The sequence below is a fragment of the Salmo trutta genome, chromosome 14 (assembly GCF_901001165.1).
Source record: "Salmo trutta chromosome 14, fSalTru1.1, whole genome shotgun sequence".
In the NCBI taxonomy this organism is placed as follows: domain Eukaryota; kingdom Metazoa; phylum Chordata; class Actinopteri; order Salmoniformes; family Salmonidae; genus Salmo; species Salmo trutta.
The window spans coordinates 62,131,012-62,148,118 of NC_042970.1; the positions used below are offsets into that span (position 1 = coordinate 62,131,012).

At 43.4% G+C, this 17,107-nt stretch overlaps 1 protein-coding gene across 16 annotated transcripts in view; it reads right to left on the minus strand.

Annotated features, from left to right (window-relative positions):
- Positions 1-828: 828 nt before the first annotated feature.
- LOC115208550 (kinesin-like protein KIF16B) overlaps positions 829-17,107 on the minus strand; it is a 32,926-nt gene continuing 16,647 nt past the window's right edge. For 3 of the 16 annotated variants that reach the window (XM_029776685.1, XM_029776684.1, XM_029776682.1), the window contains 6 exons: positions 15,342-16,706; positions 10,172-10,348; positions 8,293-8,398; positions 8,017-8,064; positions 7,686-7,736; positions 3,822-6,971 (listed from right to left, as the gene is read on the minus strand). In XM_029776685.1, the coding sequence (XP_029632545.1) occupies positions 4,872-6,971; positions 7,686-7,736; positions 8,017-8,064; positions 8,293-8,398; positions 10,172-10,348; positions 15,342-16,706 (3,847 nt within the window). In that variant the 3' untranslated portion in view covers positions 3,822-4,871. Of the gene's footprint in view, positions 1,650-1,792; positions 2,725-3,095; positions 3,180-3,284; positions 3,375-3,557; positions 3,684-3,821; positions 7,079-7,685; positions 7,737-8,016; positions 8,065-8,292; positions 8,399-10,171; positions 10,349-15,341; positions 16,707-17,107 lie in introns of those variants that run through there. The other 13 variants (XM_029776693.1, XM_029776691.1, XM_029776698.1 and 10 more) reach the window with 13 other exon arrangements.

A 17,107-nucleotide genomic window follows, 5' to 3' on the forward strand; every position in this document is an offset into this window, starting at 1 on the left:
TGCCTTGCACTCTCAACAATCGCTTTTGTCTTTCACTCACTTCTCATCAAATGCCAACACCCAATTGTGTCCCTTATTCCCTCATGCAATGCATACACACAGGTGTATCACTCATTTCACCATGCAATGCAAACCTATAGGTATATCACTCATTTCACTATGCAATGCAGACCTATAGGTATATCACTCCCCCCTTATTTAATGTAATCATACAGGTGCTATTCCCCAAAACTATGAAAAAAGTCTACTAACCTTATAATTTGCAGCTGAGGTTTTCAATGTTCGTTTAATTTCGTCACCACCTCTGTCGCGTACCAGTTTGCCACCGGCCTGTAAAGAACCCACTGAAAAGGGCCAGGTCTTTGATTTACGGATTTTTCATCCGCCCGTGCACGGTTTCGGTGTCTCCTTGGAACGACAGCGGCGGTTTGAAATCCGTCTCGAAGGACCAATTGTTAAAGGAATTTTATATCTTTGATGATAATAATCAAGAATCAATTCGCCTTGACTAATGCCCAAGGTTTGTAAGACAATGGGTTAAAATAATTAGGCAAGGACTCAGCTTTCTTCAAAAGCTATCTGTAGCTTTTATTCAGAGAACGTTCTCCCGTCCGGATAACAAAACAGTCATTATATAGTTCTTGCTTTCTTACGCACATGCATTTACACACACTGTTGGTGACCTGTCTCCCCCACAAACTTCTCACACTCTTTATCACTCCCCTGATCTCGCCTGTTTCTTTCTCCTGGTGTCCCTCGTAATTGCATATACACATTCCTTTCCCTATCACATGGTTCCTGAACTTTCCAGAACTAATCAAACTTATTTATCCCTACATTGATCATTACATTTATTATTCATTAACCATTCTGTATGACTAATAATTCATCATGGTCTATTGATTCATTTACCTTTAATAGATAATTCTCTTATCAGTAGGAAAGGAAGGAGAGTGAGTAGGAAAGGAAGGCGAGTGAGTAGGAAAGGAAGGCGAGTGAGTAGGAAAGGAAGGCGAGTGAGTAGGAAAGGAAGGCGAGTGAGTAGGAAAGGAAGGCGAGTGAGTAGGAAAGGAAGGCGAGTGAGTAGGAAAGGAAGGAGAGTGAGTAGGAAAGGAAGGAGAGTGAGTAGGAAAGGAAGGAGAGTGAGTAGGAAAGGAAGGAGAATGAGTAGGAAAGGAGATCTAGAAGAAAAAAAAGTAGTAAGGTGAGTAGTAAGTTAGATATCTGTTCTTTAGTGCCTCTGATAACTTGGTTGTACTGAGGTCAATACCTAGACTGCGACCTGCGAAGGCACTGCACACATGCACACATTGGTTTTGGGATTAAAGCTGCGCCATCGTAGCCTGGTCACAGATCTGTTTGCGCCATCTCGCCAACTCCAATGGTCAATGCATGACAATGACCATAGGAAATGGCAAAACAGCACAAAAAGATCTGGGGCAAGGCTAGCTCCAACCCGTCCTCATCTAAAAATGTCTTCAACCAGTTCCATGGCTGCTGTAGTCAAAGACGCCCTTCTTGAAGAACGGGGAGAAGTCACAGATGGTGTACTTGGACAGCTGCAGACCACCCTCAGAGTCCGAATCAGTGCGGAGCGGAGAGCCCGAGGAGGGCGACATCATAACCCTGAAGAAGTTTTTCAGATATTTCTGGAGGAGCAAACGGAGAAGAGTGAGGTATGACTACAAGTAAGAGAGAATACTATAGATTAGTAGGGTGTGAATTAGCAATGACAGTAGCATGGAGCATTTATCTCCTGCTTAGCCATCCAACCATAGAACAATATTTCTTCTTATCCATACAATAAATCATTCCCACAGTGCAATCTACAGTTCAAACACACTTTAAAAAAAAAATCAGTGGTCACCAACCTTTTCGTTGTCAAAGAGCAAACAGAGATCTACCGCTCAGATTATTATTTTTTAAACATGACTTAAAAGAATGTAAGCCTATGCAACATTAATGAGGTTTGTGCAGTAGGCCCAATACATTATTACAACATATTTCACTATGCTTGGCCTTCAGACTATATATTTCAAAACTTAAGCCTTGATAACAAAATAGATCAGTTGTTGTATCCCTTGTAAGGGACAACTGAGCATGAATTGAAATAATTGGCAACTAATTAGCTTTTGTACTGATGGTACCTGCATCTGATGGTCAGTTTAGCAGAGGGAGAGAGCAGCAGAGGGTCTGCCTCTCAAGTTCCCTGCTCTCTCCTTTCCTCGGGGAGACTGACCAGAGAGAGGGGACAGTCTTCCACCTAATGGCGAAACTCAAGTCGCACTGCATCTGCCTCATGCACAAATTCACGTTGTTCTTATGACTAGAGAAAGGGGCAAAAAACAACAACAAAAAACACGACGAGCTGCTAATAATAAAACACAGGCCTGTCGATACATTCATTGCAGCTGCAGTGGTGGTTGTAGCGCGAGTAGAAGTAGGGAGAAACGCTTTTTAAGTTTAGTAAAAGTGTTAAATAAAAACAGTGCTGAATAAAACCTTAAACATGAACTCACTCAAACACATCAGCTATTTGCTGCATCTTTAACAGTCTCGCTGTGGTCAGGGTTTTAAAAGTTATGAACTCACCTAGGCTAGTATCAAACTTTGCTGTGGGTTCGTGGAAGCTGTAGGCATGGTGACTTGAGCTATCCGATTGGCCAGCGCAGTAGGAACACTTGATTTAGCTCTCTTGGTCTGCAGGGTAGGCAGAGTTTGTACCTTCAGACAAATTCAATGGTTCAAAAATGGAAACACTTTGCCTACCCAGCGCGCAGGGCTTCTGAATCAAGTGCACCTACCGCCAACAGCGCAAGACTAATAAAAACAAGAAATTTGAGCATAAGGCTTTATCATTGGCTTTTCTACAGAAATGTTTGCTGATTGACTAGGAATGCCTCGCGATGGACAGTTTGGTGACTACTTTAAAATGTATGTGAGGGAACAATTAGGTCTCTGAACTGATGGATGAGAATAACAAACCTTCAGACTTTTGTCATTGATTGACAGATTTCGATAACCCTGTCAGTCATTACAACTTAAATATACTACTGTTAAGAAACGCAATAGTATGTGTCAATGGCAGCACCCACCTCCAAGTGACTCTGCCGCTCAGCAACCATTCTCTCATCTCGGTTTCCAAAGAGTTTTTTGGGAGGGAATTCTAAAGCTGCAAGCTGGTATGGAAGAAGGTCATTAAGATCGCATCAATTATACTACGATTACCACCAATAGGGGAGGACATGTTGTATGTAGTAATTCCTAGTTCATCAGTCTTTTACCTCAGGGTATTTCATCTTGAGAGTTTTGTGCATTTCCCGAAAGCGGCTGTATCTCCTGAAGACGGTCCATGTTTCATCCATTACAGTGATCTAAAGAGAGAGGAAAGTACTGAGTACAAGACTGATACAACTAACTCATTGAATAACGCCAGAATTCTAAAATGGAGCACTAAATAAGTACGAAGACATGGACCTGTCAGACATGTACGCAAGACCAGAGACAGCAAAGTGATGATCCTGGATCTTGAGAGATACTTAACAAGAGAAGCTTACCTTAATTTCAAACTCAAAGTGCTCATCTTTCCCTTGCCCTCTGAGAACGTAGCGAGGAATGCTAATTCTAACGGGGTCCTTTAGGCAGCCGGAGTTGGTCCCAAGAGGGACAGAGACAAATCGCTGCTGGGAAAGACATGGGTGGAACAAAAGGAAATTGGGAGAGAGAGAGAAATATGGACAGGAAGGTGGAGTCTTATTTATATGACAACAGTGAACGGGTATGAAACAGAACAGCGAGATACCACCAGGCAACACAAAGGCTTATTCAGAACACTATCTTTATTTTTTTTGTTAAAACAATTAAACATCTTTTATTAACATTATTGCAGTGATCATAGTCACAAGTCATATTGTACATCAGACATTCATGTTACTTTTCACACATATTCCTCAAAATCATATTGCACATTACCATATGATTGATATGCATAAACAAATACACAAACATATTGAAGAAAACAGATTTCACCAGCCATAAATGGTTTGTGTGAGCATTCATGCAAGAACAGAGAAGGAGAGCTAAGTTGACTAAACAAAAGGGCACCCTACTCCCTGTAGTGGGAAAGAAAATCTATGAAATATCCAATTAACTACACCAATACAAAACAATTAGGTTTGTGAGAAAAACTGTTCTTGAAGTGACAACGATTTGATTAAGGTGTACCACCACAGTGGCAGTATGGTAAAGAGAAGCATTCAAATATACTATAAAATCAATAGCAGCCATTGGAGTTACACCTTTACATTTTAGTATTGATCTATATTCATAATATGGACATGTATTTTCTTATAACACAATGTTCATGAGGATCCTGTAGATACATTTCAATAAGATGTTATATTGACATTGTGGATGTACATTAACAATTACAAAAGTCATGGTTCCCATGTTACAATAATGATGTTTAAAAAAAATAAAAAATTCAACTAATCAAACAAATAATTTAAACAGAGTCTTAAATACACATTGGAAGTGGTAGGTACGGTGCCGTCATGCTCAAACAAAATAGGATTTACAAGTAAAATATTTACTATAATGTTGCTAAACTCGTATAGTATGCAAACCCTAATGTCATCAGTCTAACTAGCTGATTATTATACTCATAACTGCAGTTGGCTGACAATCCTGAATGTAGCTGGCTAGCCAACTCACCATGGCTTTCTTGCTCAAGTGCAACGCTGACAGAAAACAAGAGTTCAGCAGGACGGCACGGTCATTACACTTCAGGCCTGCAGTGGCAGTTAAACTCCTTTCCTTTTATTACCTATTAGCATTACATCCTTTTATGACCTGTAAGCACAGCCTTAAAATCAGGTTGACAGATGATTGATTAGGATTGCTGCATCCGAGGTAGAGCTGAAAGTTAATTTCCAGGAATCAGCTGGGGGCCTGCAATCAGAAGGTAGAGGGACAACGGCTACGCCTTTCCTGGTTTTTCTTTTGGTCTCAATCTGCCCTTTGTGAGTGGTGGAGAATGCGATGTCAAGCACCATACATCTATCGCTGTGTCTCACAAGCACACATCGGATGTCTGAGCGTCTGCGCAGCTCTACTCCCTGAAACTGGGGTTGGATGGGAACCAGAGTTGAGCCTCGAGGTACCGGGTAGAACACAGCATCCTCTTGCACCAGGCCTATGTGGTTGTCTGTGAGAAAGAACTGGCAAAGGACATCTTGGCGCAAGGTGGAATAGTTCTCCACCTTGATGGAAGTGTAGAGAAGAAGGTGTATGTCAGCCAAGGAGGGCTTGTTGGGTCCTTCCATGTTGCCGTGCAGGATGTAGAGCAGGTCCGCCATGATCCTCTTAAAGCGTGAGGTAACACAGAGGCCACAATCCAGCAGGAGGTCTGGAACGTGGGACCTCCAGTCCAGAGAGAGGCATGAGAGGTCTCCACGAAGCAAGGGGTGGGCTCCTGGGCCTTCCTGAACCTCTGCCGGGGCAAGGATTTTCAGCAGGGTACAGCATAGCTCCTGGGTAAGCTCTTTGCTGTGGGTGAAGATGACCAAGATGGTGTCTTCAGTGGAGCCCAGGAGTCGTACATGCTGCCCAGCAAAGCTCACTTGGATCTCCTTGATGTGCGAGAGACTGAAGTGCTGAAAAACTGCCAAAGGCTGGTTGTTACCTAAACCAGTACCAGCGGAAACTGCATAGAGGTCGGTTTCTGATAACAGTAAGCAACTTGGTTGTGGTGTAGGCTGTTTGCAATTGGCAACGTTTAGCCAGTAGATACCCAAAAGGTGGTGGGAAGTGGCAGCGATTTTGGGCGTCACACAGTACAAACGAATGAGAATCTTCTGAAGTGGAAGAGACTGTAATTCTGAAAGGCATATGGGAAACTGCACGAGCGTCTGACAATAAACTACAGGCTTCCCGTCTTTGTATGTTGTCACAGAGCCTTTAGGCCATAATGAAATGTCCGTAATTGCAGACATATGACCTTTCTCCGGTACATTGAAAAGGCAATTGCCTGTCAAATTGGCAAAATGAACTTTATTCTGCCTTGAGTCGGGTTTCATTGAAGGGTCAAGCTGCTTTTTCTGAACAAATGGAAGATCTTTTGTAACTATGGTCATGTACTGAGAGAATGTAGTAGTCAATGCTGAAGTCTCTCCTGCTCGAACCTGCCGAATGATATCCCGTGTACTCTGCAGATATCGTCCAGCATCGTTGTAAACTCCAGACAGCTTGCCTGCCAAGTATCCAAGGACGTAACTCTGTTTGGCTCCCAGTTCGTTGGTTAGTCGATCCGGTTCTGAAGTTACCAGATTCCTCTGCACCTGCCCATTTACAGACCCTTTAGGGATCTTGTTGAGACCAAAGTAGCCCTTGATGGCGATTTGTCTCTTTGAACTTTGTCTCAGTATGGGGACTTCAGAGTTGATCACGGTTGCGGTGTCGTTACTTGTCTTGCTTGTGTTCTGAACTTTGGTAGCTTCCACAGAGTCAAACTGTTTGAGTCCGTGCAACACTGGGTTTTCTGTTCTGGTTTCTCTGGACTGAGAATATGATAGACTTTTGGTCTTGTCAACAATGTTGCAACTAAAATTGGTTACGCCCTCATCTGGGCTACATTGGCTGTTACTTCCATCCTCACTGACTATTGTGTTTGTAGACCTAAATCCCCAGTCCTTGGTTTTAAAATCACAGCCATTGTTCTCACTCTCAGCTTGGTCAACCTTCCCCTTCACTCCCACCTGCCACCATTTTGCTTTTTCACCCTTTTTATAAGGCATTATGCCCTTCTGTGCCAAGACTTTGGTTGCCCCTTCTGGGTTGCCAATTTTATCTAACTCCGAGTGGTCTTTTGCACCTTCTTCTTCTGAACTTGTTGTATGCCCTTCCAGGTGAGTGCTTGTCTCAAGTACTGGGACATACAGGTAGCTATGCCACAGCAAGGGCATGGTGTCTTTCTGTGTAGACAAGGGGGGGATTCCATGACTATAACTTCAAACCAGAGATCACAGCTCTGAATTATATAGTCTTTCAAGTATTCATTCTCACCCCAGTAAATTAAGTTCTTCCTCCACCAAGTGTAAAAATCCAGTTGTGATTGAAATAAAATCCAGATGAGCAAGATTACAATTCAAAACAGAATTAAGAGATTGATGATTGTTATGCAGCATAAATACAAAATTACACATGCCAGGCTTCCATGCAATCTTGTCCTTTTGTTACAAAACCAGATATCAACCCTGTTTGGCTGGACATTTCTCCTTATCCTGTTCTACACTTAGGTTGGCCTCCTCTGTCAGTGACTGGTTTCCTTTAGCCAATTCAGTATTTTATCCAATGTCCTGCTTCTTTGTGATTGTGTTGATTTTTCTAGTCAATATCCCCATAAACAGCTATATTCTTATGTTTTTGCCATTTCTTTATAAAGGTCTTAAAAAGGTTCTTGGTTTAGGAATCATATATGGTTTATCAGATACAAATTTGGGATTCCTGTAAAAATAAAACAGGATGTTCCCTAAAGCTCATTTTACAAACGACATGTATTTCTTCCATAGTTGGTGTGGTGGTTAGTGAAGATTCAGCATGATTGCCACTCAAGTTAAATTATTGTTTAAAAATGTGTGGTTAGTTTCTTCATCGCCAACAAAAAAAAGAAAATACTCAAGTCTTACCTCATATTTCAATTTTCTAGGGTCAACAGGGTTTTGCAGCTTGTTCTCATCCTGTAATGAATAAGACCACACCTCTAAGCAATGACAAAAAAAATCCTAAAAGATACAATGCAATGTCAAATTCATCTCAAACTAAAATTGCATATGCTGCGGCAAATGGACAACTATTGGGGAAAAGAAAAGCAAACGAGGCAAAACATCATCCACATAATTAGAGAAAGGTTGGAAAAAGATCCCACGTGATTGGTCCATGTAACCTCTATAGAGAATTATCAGAAATGCATGCAGATTATAGTCCATTCTGTGTACTGTGTCGAGGACCTGGGCTTACCTCATCTGTTAATGTAACAGAACTAGAATCATTGACTTCTTTGTCCTCCTGTAAGATTGAAGAACTTTATAATTGCTATTTTTCCAAAAGGCACAATTTCCAAATGGGGGTTTCTTTATTAAGCTCCCATTGTATGGGAGGCTACAGTGACTAAGACTTTATGAGTTTGAACATCAATAATATATTCTTGAGATTGAGAAATATCACCATCTTAATATTGCATACGCTCTGTACGGAGAATGCAAACAAAACAATGTTATTATCATTGACGCTTACCTGCAGAGATTCAGATGAAAGTGAGAGCTCAATGTTTTTGTCACCATTGAAGAGGTTCAGCTTCTGTAACCTTCTCTTAACCTCCTCCTCAATGTATGCATTTATCCTGTCAACGGATAAGGAAACTTATTAGACACTCAATCTACAATGGCCAACCCTAGGGTCCAAAAATATGGCATCTTCAATATGATCATCTGGTAGTTACTTTGACATCTACATTTCATCATTCCCCAAATACAACAAATTTGCCTGTGCCGTTTCTGGCAATCATTGTGAATATTGCATAGGATTTCACACACAGTTCCTTCAGAAAGTATTCACACCCATTTACATTCTCCACATTTTGTTGTGTTACAAAGTGAGAATTAAATACATTTTAATGTCTTTTTTTGTCAACGATCTAGACAAAATGTCAAAGTGAAAGAAAAATTCTAACATTTGCACAAAAGAAAAAAGTAACAAAAAAAAAAATCTCTTGATTAGATAAGTATTCAACCCAGAGTGAATAAATGTTAGAGCCACAATTACAGCTGTGAGTCTTCCTGGGTAATTCTCTAAGCGCTTTCCACACCTGGATTGTAAAACATTTTCCCATTATTCTTTTCAAAATTCTTCAAGCTCTGTCAAATTGGTTGTTGATCATTGCTAGACAAGTATTTTCAGGACTTGCCATAGATTTTCAAGCAGATTTAGGTCAAAACTGTAACTCGGCCACTCAGGAACATGCACTGTCTTCTTGGTAAGCAACTAAGGTAAGCTTATTGTCCTGGTGAAAGGTGAATTAGTCTCCCAGTGTTTGGTGGAAAGCCGACTGAACCAGGCTTTCCTCTAAGATTTAGCTCGATTCCGTTTCTTTTTTATCCTGGAAAAACTCCCCAGTCCTTAACAATTACAAGCATACCCATAACATGATGCGGCCACCACTATGCTTGAAAATATGGAGAGTGATACTCAGTAATGTGTTGCATTGGACTTGCCCCAAAACATAACACTTTGTATTCAGGACAAAAAGTGAATTACTTTGCTGCATTTTTTGCAGTATTATTTTACTGCCTTGTTGCAAACAGGATGCATGTTTTGGAATATTTTTTATTCTGTACAGACTTCTTTCCACTCAGCCATTAAACCCTGTTTTAAAGTCACCATTGGCCTCATGGTGAAATCCCTGAGCGGTTTCCTTACGTTCCGGCAACCGAGTTAGGAAGGACACATGTATATTTGTAATGACTGGGTGTATTGATACACCATCCAAAGTATAATTAATAACTTCCCCATGCTCAAAGGGATATTCAAAGCCTGCTTTTTATCTACCAATAGGTGCCCTTCTTTGCAAGGCATTGGAAAACTTCCCTGGTCATTGTGGTTGAATCTGTATTTGAAATTCACTGCTCGACTGAGGGATCATTCAGATAACTGTACGTATGGGTACAGATATAAGGTAGTCCTTTAAAAAATCCTGTTAATCACTATTATTGCTCACAGAGTGAGTACATGCAACTTATGTGACTTGTTAAGCAAATGTTTACTCCTGAACTCATTTATTGGGGCGACAGGTAGCCTAGTGGTTAGTGTTGGACTAGTAGCCGAAAGGTTGCAAGATCGAATCCCCGAGCTGACAAGGTAAAAATCTGTTGACTTGCCTAGTTAAATAAAAGGTAAAAAAATAAATACATTTTAAAAATGTAGGCTTACCATAACAAAGGGGTTGAATACTGCTTGACTAAATACATTTCAGATTTTTATTGTTTTAGTTTTTTTGTTAAAATAAAAAAAAAAACATATTTCCATGTGGCATTTTGTGTAGGCCAGTGACACATTTTTTTTTTTTTAATTCAGGCTGTAACAACAAAATGTGGAAAAAGTCAAGGGATATGAATACTTTCTGAAGGCACTGTACCCGTCATCTGCGATAGGAAGCACTGGGGGTAGGCTCTGGATTGGGCTGACAGGGGGGGTGCTGAGACTGGTCTTTTCATCGCAGCTCCCAGTGTGACTCCTTCCACTTCCCTCAGTTTTACTGATCCTCTGCTTCAGCTTATGGATCTCCTGCTCCACCCTGAGGACATGGAGAGAAGATGGAAAGTTGTCATGTGTCTATGAACCCAAAGAGTCATGATAAATACACTCATTCCACAAAACTATTAGTACAATATCATTATAAAAAGGCGGGGTTACTCATTTATCATGTCCATAATGATATTACCAATTGAGGAACACAATGTTAAACAGGAGAGATTGACCAATGTGATAATACCATCATCACTCATCAATGACACTCATTTACCATCTTGCATCATCTCTTGAAAAACTTTGCCATAATTATGGAAAATGTAGATAAACTTATGTGGACAGTGTTAACTCAAATACGACAACGACAAGGTTCCAGTTTAACAACCTTTACTCAACCGTATTAGCACAATACATGGTTGACATTACACTCAGGCCAGGTTCATCAATGAGACTCCTGCGCAGGCGCACTAATAACAGAGTGATATCACCGTAAAATAACAGAAATATAGGGATACTTAAAACATGACCTTAACAATCTCACACTTTTCTTTAAAGACAAATAAAAACAACAAATGTCCCAAGTATTATTTAAGTTACCCATTACAAATGGGTTGTGTGACAAAGATTTTATTTGTATTACTCAAGCTGCCACTTTCCATTGCTAGTGTCTTTAGGAGCACAAGACCAGATGCTCCCTTTTTAGTCAGAAAGTCAACAAGCTGTTCCTTCGTGGTCGGCCACAGAATCCGCTGGATTCTCTGTGCTTGAATAAGTTCCTTGATGCTGATAATCTGAAGACGAAGTATTTTCTCTGTGACAGACTTGGTTGACTTCACAGCATCAACTAAGGAGTAGTTGTCAGTGACACAAACTACAGGTAGAACGTGCCGTTTTGTCTCACCAGTGGTAAGCTCTGAACAGAGTTGCAAGAAAGATAGCGTTGTCAATTCCATCGCAAGAGCAAGGGTTTCTCCAGCAAGTGTGCTTCGGACAACCCTTCTGATCCTTTCTGACTGCCAACAGATAGGTGAGAATCATCCTCCTTCACCCATTAACACAATCAGATGTCCACCTTGTGTGCCTCCATCTGTAAGGTTCCCTAGCGAAGCATCACTGAAGACAACTAGTTTCAGAGAGTCTTTTCCAACATGCTGAAACTTTAGAGTCACTTGTGATTTCAGTTGCCTAATGAATGGTTTGTACAGTGGTGTGTTTTGTGTTGGATGCCAAGTTGCAGCCATTAAACATAACATCAGGTCTACTCTGTCTAGCAACCCATAGAATTTGACCCATCTTGGAACACTCAATTCATCAACTTCAATTCTACAGAGAGGAATTTCTTTGTATGGCTCTTGAATAATCCATGTGGATAGGTTGAAGATTCTTGATATAGCTCTCCTGTTGCATCAGTATTGTTCCATCAACTGTAATAAACTCTATGCCAACATAAAAAAAATGATCATGCTCCTCACGGCTGACCTGGACAGCTTTGAGGTGTGGAATCACAGATCTAGAAAATGTCTGTGAGCCACCCCAGATGAAGTCATCAACATGACAGGCAAGTACTCCAGTCACATTGCAGTCTTGATCAAGCCAATAGAAGACTGCAGGATCCACTTGTGACAGTTTTCCACCTGTACTCAGCATTGTTGCCTTGACTTTGTTGTACCAGTAGAGTGATGCATCTGCCAGGGCATACACACTTTTCCAGTGTTCCTTCGCTCTTAGCTTCAGGCGGAGGTCAGATGTCAATGACCCTTGACAGCTCTGTTCCCTGCAAAAATGCAGGTTTGATGTCTATGGAATGAAGTTTCCATTTTTTCTGGCAGATCACTGTCAGCAGTAAGCTTAGTGACTGAGGTGCATGTCGGTGAATTTTTTGGGACTTCTTTAGCAGCCAGCTCCTCAAAACCTCTAGCCACTAGACGTGCTTTTGGCACTATTCCAGGTAAGGATTCTTTAAAGGGTACACACCCACCTTGTTGAGACACATTTTTGGCCAATGTCTTTGACTTCCTCAAACACCCCATTTTTACTCCAATTACTGAGCTCATCTAGCTTAGCTGAGTCAAATGACACATCCTTTGTTTCAAGTACATCATTTTGAACGTCATTCTGTTTTTCCATTGGTTCAATTCTCAGATTATCTACAAGTGACAGGTCAGCTGACCCTGAAAGTGTAGCTGGTTCAGAGTACTGCAAGTTGTACCAGTTCTGGTGGTTTCCTGTGGCTTTTCCTGCTCGTCCAATGACGGTTGCTGTATGTGGAATACCACTTTCTCTGTCCATGTATTTAACAGTTTGTCCAGTTTTCAGATGGGAACAACCATGTTGTCTTAACACATGTGGCTGTTGTTGAATGTTTTTCTCATTTGAACACCCAAACAGTATTACCTGTGTCATGGTTGAAGGTCTCTGCTCAATTTCCTGTGTCAGTTTCAGTGTCCATATCATTGGATGTGACATCTGGTAGGTTTGTGTCTGTTAAGGTGTCATTTTTGTCATTTTCATTAGGAGGCTGATTCTCAGCAACAGCCCCTCTATCTTGTTGATCATTTACTTTCAGCAATCTTGAGTGATGCACCTGATAATGGTGCCTCATAAATATCACCACACCATCTTAGCCAATGACTACTCCCGGTCCTTTCCACTCGACAGTCAACTTGTTTGTTGTACACTTTGTTTCCAGTCTCGCACTTCTTGTCGGTGGGTCGAAGCTGTTTACGCAGAGCTAAGCGAATTCTCTCTGAACACTCTGCTTCAGTAAACGCTTTTCTCGCTGCATGTAGTGCTGAAAGATGCTGTCCCACCCATGCACTCACACTAGTCCCTTCGAGTGCTGGTGGCTTGTCAACCAAGAGGGAAGATTAGGGTTCTGCCCCAACATTAGTTGGTATGGGCTGTAGCCATGAACATTGTGCATGGAGTTTTTTGGGGGTCATTGGTTGACCCTTGAACTCCAAACACACCAAGACAGTCGTGAAGAGGGCACGACAAAGCCTATTCCCCCTCAGGAAACTAAAAGGATTTGGCATGGGTCCTAAGATCCTCAAACGGTTCTACAGCTACAACATCGAGAGTATCCTGACTGGTTGCATCACTGCCTGGTACGGAAATTGCTCGGCCTCTGACCGCAAGGCACTACAGAGGGTAGTGCGTACGGCCCTGTACATCACTGGGGCTAAGCTGCCTGCCATCCAGGACCTCTACACCAGGCGGTGTCAGAGGAAGGCCCTAAAAATTGTCAAAGACCCAAGCCACCCCAGTCATAGACTGTTCTCTCTACTACCGCATGGCAAGCGGTACCGGAGTGCCAAGACTAGGACAAAAAGGCTTCTCAGCACTTTTTACCCCCAAGCAATAAGACTCCTGAACAGGTAATCAAATGGCTACCCGGACGATTTGCATTGTGTGCCCCCCCCCAACCCCTCTTTTTACGCTGCTGCTACTCTCTGTTTATCTTATATGCATAGTCACTTTAACTATACATTCATGTACATACTACCTCAATTGGGCCAACCAATCAGTGCTCCCGCACATTGGCTAACCGGGCTATCTGCATTGTGTCCCACCCACCACCCGCCAACCCCTCTTTTACGCTACTGCTACTCTCCGTTCATCATATATGCATAGTCATTTTAACCATATCTACATGTACACACTACCTCAATCAGCCTGACTAACCGGTGTCTGTATGTAGCCTCGCTACTTCTATAGCCTCGCTACTGTATATAGCCTGTCTTTTTACTGTTGTTTTATTTCTTTACCTACCTATTGTTCACCTAATACCTTTTTTGCACTATAGGTTAGAGCCTGCAAGTATGCATTTCACTGTAAGGTCTACACCTGTTGTATTCAGCACACGTGACAAATAAACTTTGATTTAGCACCACAAACTGTGTGCGTACATGCAGCATCAATCACAGCAGATCCTAAGGATTCAACTATAAAGATCTCAGTATCAAAAGCAGATTCGTTTGAAAACAATGTAATGTAAAAACAAAGAGAGAGCAGTGTAACATTTTCCTCTGTAAGTTTAACTTGTTCATTTTTATGAGGACAGTCTTTAACCCAAAGGTAAGCGCTTGGACAAATAGCACGTTTTGATCCATATCTGTCCAGTGGATGTGTGCCGGGCAATGGCGTCCTCGTCTGTTTGTCATGAGAATGTGACTTTGGCGCCTTTTCTCCGATGCTCAGTGTAATATCCTGCGTCACTCACTTGCATTCCATCTGTTATTGGCGCGACAGACGTCTTTTCACCTAGAATTATTTTCAGTGCCGACTTCATTGATGCAAAAGTCAGCATAGTACAAGCAGTCAAAACCAACGGTTTCTCCCTACCATCCAGACAGGCAGTATCTAGCAACTTGAAAGCTAACACTGCATCCGGGAGAACCACGTCCAAATCAATTATGTAGTCCGTCATTGCAACCGAAATGTCTCTAGTAACACTGTCAAAGTTAGAATATGCCTCGTAGACACGGTCTTTCTCTTCTCTAAGAAACACAGAATCCAGTGCTTTGATCAAAGTTCCCATACCGTCATCCTTGTTCAAATCCTCAATGGATATTTCCAGTACTGTATCTCTCGCTCTTCCTTCGAGCGATAATACCACCGCGAGTGCTTGCTTTTTCTTGTCCAGATTAGTAACCCGTGTCCAGATTCCAAGTTCATTTTTTCAACTTTCATACGACCTCGTCGAAGCGAGGTGGCACATTGTAGTTATTAACCATCCTCTGCTACCAATGTTAACTCAAATACAACAAGGTTCCAAAAAACAACCTTTACTCAACCGTAGTAGCACAACACATGGTTGCCATTACACTCAGGCCAGGTTCATCAATGAGACTCCTGCGCAGGCGCACTAATAACAGAGTGATAGCACCGTAATAACAGAAATATAGGGATACTTAAAACATGACCTTAACAGACAGCAATGTGTCTACTACACACCTTCCACTAAAAGGACAAATGTTTTACTATTCATTGATTCTACAGACTTATCTGTAGTGACAGTAAATAACAAGCGTGCTCACCTCTCCTGGTCGAGTTCCCGCGCGGGCCCCAGAATGAAGGCCTTGCGCCTGGATTCCTCACTCTCGGGGGCCAGCGAGACACTGCGCCTCAGCGCTAAGTGCCTTCTCTCCAAGCGCGCCACCGCCTGCTCCAGGGCCTCACGCTGCTGCTTCGCCCGCGACTCCAGGATCTCCTTCTCCTTGCGTCGCACTTTCTCCTCCTGACGCGCCACGTTGGCCGTGAACTCGTACGTCTCCTGCAGCTGCTGAAGCTGCTCGGCGCTGGCGCAGTGCGAGGTAAGGCGCTCCTCCTTCTCCTCAAGTTCCTTCTCCACCTGGTACAGGGTGTTGTCTAGTCCCAGGGAGATGTTGGATATGCTGTCAGCACCAGTGGAGGTTCCGAGTTTCTGCAGCTCCTCCGCCCTCTGCCTCTCCTCGGCCACCGCCGGCAGGAGGCTGTCGGTTAGGCTGGCTAGCCGGCGCTCCTTGAAGAGGAGGCACTGCTCGGCCTGGTGCATCCGCTGCTCCTCCTGGGAGAGTTCAGAGGCGTCCTGCGCTCCCTTCTCCTGGGTCTCTTGCAGCTTTTGCTGCCGCTCCTTGTGGGTGTGGACCAGGAGGGCCAGGGCAGCGCGCTCTGAAGCCACCTCCTTCTCCAGGCACTTCTTCTGCTGCAGGAGCCCCTCCTCCAACTGACCCAGCTCCTCCACCTGTGCTGCCTTGAAGTCCGTGTAACGGACTTGGGCGGCGTGCCCGGCCTCCACACCCATTCCGTCACAGTCGGAGCGCCCGCTGGCCTCCTTGGCGCAGAGCAGGGCCTCGCGGATCTCGGCCAAGGCACGGCGCTCCTCGTCCAGGCGCCGGGTGTCCTCGCGGGTCAGCAGGGCAGCCGCCGCCTCGTGGCGCTCCCTCAGCTGCTCTTCCAGGCGCCCCACCAGGCCTAGCTGCTCCAGCTCGCCCTCCTCCAGCCTCCGCCTCTCCGCCTCCAGCCGCACCGCCTGCTCCTCGTTCTCCCGCTTCAGCCGTTCCAGCTCACGGAAGATCTCTGTCTGCTCGGCAAGCTCTGCCTCCTCGCTATGGCGGCGCGCCTCCTCGTCCTGTGGCTTCTCATCCTCGCACTGCTCCTGCTGCTTCAGCCGCTGGCGCCTCTGTAGCTCCAGCTCCTTGGTCTCGCGGTGGCGCTCCTCCTCAAAGCGCTGCTTCTCAGTCAAGAGGTCGCGCAGGCGGCTCTCAATGTCCTGGCTGCGGCAGCGGAGGGTCTCCTCCTGGCGGTGGATGCGCTGCTGCACCTGCTCAGACTCCTTGCGCTGGGACTCCACCTCCTGTTGCAGGTGCTCCAGCTCCGCCTTCTCACACTTCTGCCTGTCTTCCATCTCCTTAATCAGCCTCCTGCACCCCAACCAAATATAGATAATACATTAGAATAATAGTGAAGACATCAAAGCTATCACATAACACACACATGAAATCATGTAGTAACCAAAGTGTTTATAAATATAAAATATATTTTGATTTATGAGATTCTTCAAAAAGTAGCCACCCTTTGCCTTGAGAGCTTTGCACACTCTGGGCATAATCTCAACCAGCATCATGAGGTAGTCACCTGGAATGCATTTCAACAGGTATGTCTTGTTAAAAATACATTTCTTTCCTTCTTAATGCATTTGAGCCAATCAGTTGTGTTGTGACAAGGTGGGGGTGGGGGGTATTTGGTAAGGAGAAGGAGAAGTTCATTAGAGTTACTTGCCTCAGAAATTTCAGCCCAAATAAATGCTTCACAGAGTTCAAGA